Source organism: Chaetura pelagica, unplaced genomic scaffold (genome assembly GCF_000747805.2).
Source record: "Chaetura pelagica isolate M959 unplaced genomic scaffold, ChaPel_1.0 scaffold142, whole genome shotgun sequence".
NCBI classification, from domain to species: domain Eukaryota; kingdom Metazoa; phylum Chordata; class Aves; order Apodiformes; family Apodidae; genus Chaetura; species Chaetura pelagica.
The window spans coordinates 877379-882183 of record NW_009952973.1 but is presented as its reverse complement, the minus strand read 5'-3'; the positions used below and the strand labels follow the sequence as shown (position 1 = coordinate 882183).

The 4805-nt window shown below is 43.1% G+C and overlaps 1 protein-coding gene across 1 annotated transcript; it reads left to right on the top strand.

Moving 5' to 3' along the window:
- Positions 1-76: 76 nt before the first annotated feature.
- Positions 77-4404, top strand: SPINK2 (serine peptidase inhibitor, Kazal type 2 (acrosin-trypsin inhibitor)). Its single transcript, XM_009995971.1, has 3 exons — positions 77-187; positions 373-482; positions 4359-4404. Exons 1-3 carry the CDS (start codon positions 77-79, stop codon positions 4402-4404), a joined length of 267 nt encoding a protein of 88 aa, XP_009994273.1.
- Positions 4405-4805: the final 401 nt, after the last annotated feature.

Sequence of the window (4805 nt, the reverse complement as noted above, 5' to 3'; positions counted from 1 at the left end):
AGCCCCGGGGCTGAGCGCGGGCCCCCCCCGCAGCCGCGGGACCCCGGCCCCCTGGCTCCCGGGGCCGGCAGCGCACATGCCCTACATGCCCTACATGCCCTACACGCCCTACATGCCCTACATGCCCTGGGGACCCCGTCTCTTGCCCGCTCGGCCTGCAGGTGCCGTTCCCGGGAGCTCGCTGCCCGTGCGCCCCACGGGCGCTCAGCCGTCGGAAGGCAGCAGCGCTCCGGGAGGCCGAGCAGCCCCTGCCGGGCGCTGCCCGCGGTGCCCCAGCCTGCCGGGGTTCTCCAGAAGCGCTCAGATCAGCAGCTGAGCAGAGACCTGTTTCAATGACGTGTCTCAGACTTGTTCTGTGCCTGTGTCCCCCAGCCCGCCTGCTACAGGTACGGTGTGCACGGGTGTCCCAGGGACTACAATCCGGTCTGCGGGACGGACGGAGAGACCTACTCCAACGAGTGTGTGCTCTGCCTCTCCAACAGGTAGCCACTTCACTGTCATCCTAACCTTCTCTTCTTTCCTGTATGTAAGCAAAATAATAACCCCGACGTCCTAGTTAACTGACCGGTTACTGGCTCTGCATCCCTCACAGTTAAATGGCAGTTTCAGCAGAGTCCCCTCAACTGTCAGTCCCTTGCAACAGCTTTGTCATGGTACCTGTCGGTGGCTTACACTGGATGCAGTCAGCTGGGAATACTGAATATTCCCTTCTGTAATCCTCAAGGACAAGCATCTCAGAGGAGGGTTGCCTGCCATGTTCATACAGTGCCACATGAAGTGTAATGTCAGGCTCTTCCACACCCTCCATCAGACAATGTGAAAGATCCCACCCAATATGCAGCTTTTACTTCAAAGTGCTTACTCCTGTAAGCATCCAATCTCCTGTACTTCCTTTCACAGAGAAGAGTAAGAATGACAAATGTTAGAAGGAAATACTCTTTTGCCATTCAGATTATTTAAAAAAAAAATATTTAAAAAGTTCTCTAGTATTTGAGAGAGGGTATTCAATCATTTTTGTAAACATAGAAAACCTAGAAAATCAGTGTTTAATGAGTATTGTTACCCCCGTTACGATTGACAGGAAACCTCTATAGAGCATCCCCTTGGTACAAACAGGCAGGAACTGCTTATTAATCGAATTTAATGGTGAAAGGAATTTATCCAATTGAAATATCAGAATTTCTGTTTTCAGCAGAGGGAAGAAATGAGAGTAGCAGAACAGCAGTGATGGGCATTTACAAAATTACAAATAGATCAATGTCAAGAAAGGGAAGGCTGAAATATGCTTCTGACTTCGGGGCAAGGGAAAATTAATTATGATCATTTACAAAATTCAGATTACCAAGATAGAGGGAACATAGGCCAGAATAAGGAAAGTGACAAAGGTGTCAAAGGACACTTAAGGAAAAATATTTTAAAGAAAGTGCCTGAACGTATCAAGGTGTGTTTAAAGGTATGCAAGTCTGCAGAATTTGGCAGCATTTTCACCAGACTACAGCACAAACTATTCAAGCAAACAACAAAGTGCAAAGACAATTGATAAATCTACAGCTTGGGGAAAATAATCAAAAAACCCCCAACAAACAAGGAGTCAAAGGGCACACACGGTACAATCTGTGAAAAGGGGAGAAAAAAGTTGCTGGCATGTTGCATATTAGGACCTTACCCACCTTTGCTGCCTAGAATGATGTTGAAATAAGTTATTAAGCAGTTCACTTGTAGACAGCCAGAGGTAGGAATGCTAGTAAGCAGAGCTGACATGGATTTGTCAGAAATAATCTGATAAAATCTGTGAGATTTAGTTTTTTGGCAAGATAAGTGGTCTAGCAGATAGGAGGAAGACAAAGTGTTGCTCCATTACATAAATAAGGCATTTTGCATCGCTCCTCTTGACATTCACATAAGCAGACAAATTGTTATTGTTATTCAGCTGAGATTGCTAAAGGATGAAGTCACAGCAGTTTGAAATGCTGTTGTTTAAAAGCAGTAATCAGCATTTTGCAGTAAAACTGTAAAGAGCTACCAAGTTTTCCTTTAGGTGTAGTATATAATTCAGTGGTTTTGTAATTAATTTGATATCAGAAACAAGACAGTCAAAATTGCAAAATCACAGGAGATACAACAGTCTGTGCAGGGCTATAAAAATTTCCAGAGATCTGGATCGATGGCCTGAAAGCAGTACACGAAGTCAAAGAGAAGTGCTAAGTATCACACACATAGAGACAGCAAATCTATGTCAAGGAGGTATAAGCAGGAGAGTGTCTCACAACCTAAGCAGTATATTTGCTCTCAGAGCATAATAATGACTTTTTGAGATCCAGCCTATATGACACTTTACATTTCTAGGATGTTTCATTTTTTAGGCATGATCCCTCAATTCCAGATGGGTGCATGGTAGATTCCTGAATATAGCACAAAGGGTTCTCTAGGCAAACCTGCTGTTTATTTCCACTTAGTTCCTTAAGTAAGTCATGATGGGGCTTGTTTTGTACATGTTCTGTGTGAAACACGGGGTTTAATCCAGTTACACACACAATATAGATTTTTATCTTAATGATCTTTTTTGCTGTTTTCTTACATGCTCAGAAACGTATTTTGGTCTGAAGGGACACGGGGTGGTTATATTCTACTCTTTTTTTCATTAATAATTCAGTATTTGGTGTACTCGGTGACTTTCTAGTTCAGTTTGGAGTTGTTCTAAAGTGTTTGGCTTGGCATGAACACAACAAGGATAAAACAGTCTTATTGGAAGAATAACAGCTTTGAAAAATGGTTCATAGTCATAAGCAATGGTCATTTCACTTCAAGGAGTCTAAGGTACAGTTCGTCACACTCCTTAGAAGATGAGAACACTGAGATCTTTCGGTGCTTCTTAACAAGCTGCACAACCAGTAGTTGCTGAGATAAACAGCATAATGGGGTGATGTAGAAACAGATACATGGGCATATCCCATAGTGAATTACAAAACACTCAGTTCTAAATTAACTTAGGTGATTCTCAACAGCCAACTTAAAGGTCACTTACAGCCCGTGTTTAAGCCCATTAAAGGACTTTTTAAAGGGAGTTGTACTTCATGATGGTGAAGACGGTACCATCCATGGGCTTTTTTATCCATGCAAGACTGTGTGGGCACCTGGAGAGCCCCATGGGCATCAAGAGAACAAGAGTACTGCAGGAGAGGTTGCCGTGGCTGGTCCATGATAGCAAGCACAGCACAAACCCTGCCCATCCTGGTTCTGCAGTGCTGCCCATTAACTCTAAGATAAAAGCTGGTCCTTCTCTTTTTTTTTTTTTCCAAATAAAAAGCTTAGATCTAATCCATACTCAAGTGGGTGCTCAAATCCCAGGTGTCTTCCACACTGAGTGTGCAGCAGCATGACAACAGCTGATCTTAATTTAAGCCTGGCCTGGCAGCATTACAAGCACCTCTTTGGAAACAGAGCAGCTTGAGCTGATTCTGCAGGGTTCAGCATGAGGGCTGTCCTTCAGCCAGAACTTTTCCTCACATCTTTACATGTGGTTTACATCCCCTGGACTTGATTTTTCCTTTCATAGTCCTAATCTGCCTCACTACCTTCTGGTTACAAGATCCCTGATACAACTATTGGTACAGACTGTCCCTGCTTCTGGGTAATCATAAGCCACTTGAATTTCATTAGGGGTAGAACAGCTTGAGTCTATTAAGACAGGGAAGCAAACTGAAGATCTAGGGCAGTTTGTAATCTATCACTTTCTTTTTGTATCTGAACTTGCTTGGTAAACTGAGATTTGTAAATAGAACACCTCAGCATACCATGTATGAGACTTCCACAAAGACATCTTATGTTCCCAAACTAAGGGAGGCTTGGCTAAAATTTCCTTATAGAAGATTCCAAGCTCCAGAGAACCACACAATCAGATTTTAGTGACACTTAGGATGCAGAGATGCATCACGATGCATACCCTGCCCACTAAATTCCCATGTGAAAGGAGGAAATTTAGTAAGCATTAAAACTGATTGCCACTTTAGGAACTGTGAAGTTTGACTTGCATCAGTGCTTTGTAGTGGAGACTTCAGACCTCACTGCGAGACTTGTCATGTGGTTTGACACTTCTCAGATTTGCAGGTGGCTTTATCACATTTTTGTTGGTATCAAAGCCTGACATGAGGCTATCTCTGGTAAGCTACTCTGTGTGTGTAATATTTATTTGCATCACAATTAATTTGCAGTACTGTTTGCTGTAAGTGATGTGACTAAACACATTGCTGCATTTAATTGAACACATGGAAAGACACAGGAGAGTCCACTTTATAAAATGTCTCTATTAAATTCAAGTATAGTGCTTCTCTTCTAAAATGTTTTTCTTGTGCTTGCAGTGAAAATGGCAAGAATGTCCAAATTTTCAGGAGGGGAATATGCTGATATGGCAGATGGCCACTTCTCAAGAAAATGAAAGGGACACAGTCCAAATGGAAACAATGCCTTAAATGTTCCTTCTGTGTAGCTTGCTTAGTAAAAAATTGTGCTTGGTTAAACAAAATACTGTTTCTTTATTAAAACCAGTGTTTAGAAACATGGCCATGGTACTCCTAAACCTGAACCCTGATTTATTTTCTCATGCAAGACAGATCACAGGGTAAGAAACAGATGTCCTGACTGCATACCAGTCACTTGTTTGGAAGAGGAACTGAGTGGTAGCAGCACCACTCCCACAGCAGCACCAGAGAACAAGAAGGCCCCAGCACCTCTGCTGCAGGCAATGCTGGCAGTACTGGGGTTTTGTCCTGTCCTTCACCCACTTGTCATGCACATGGGTACATAGA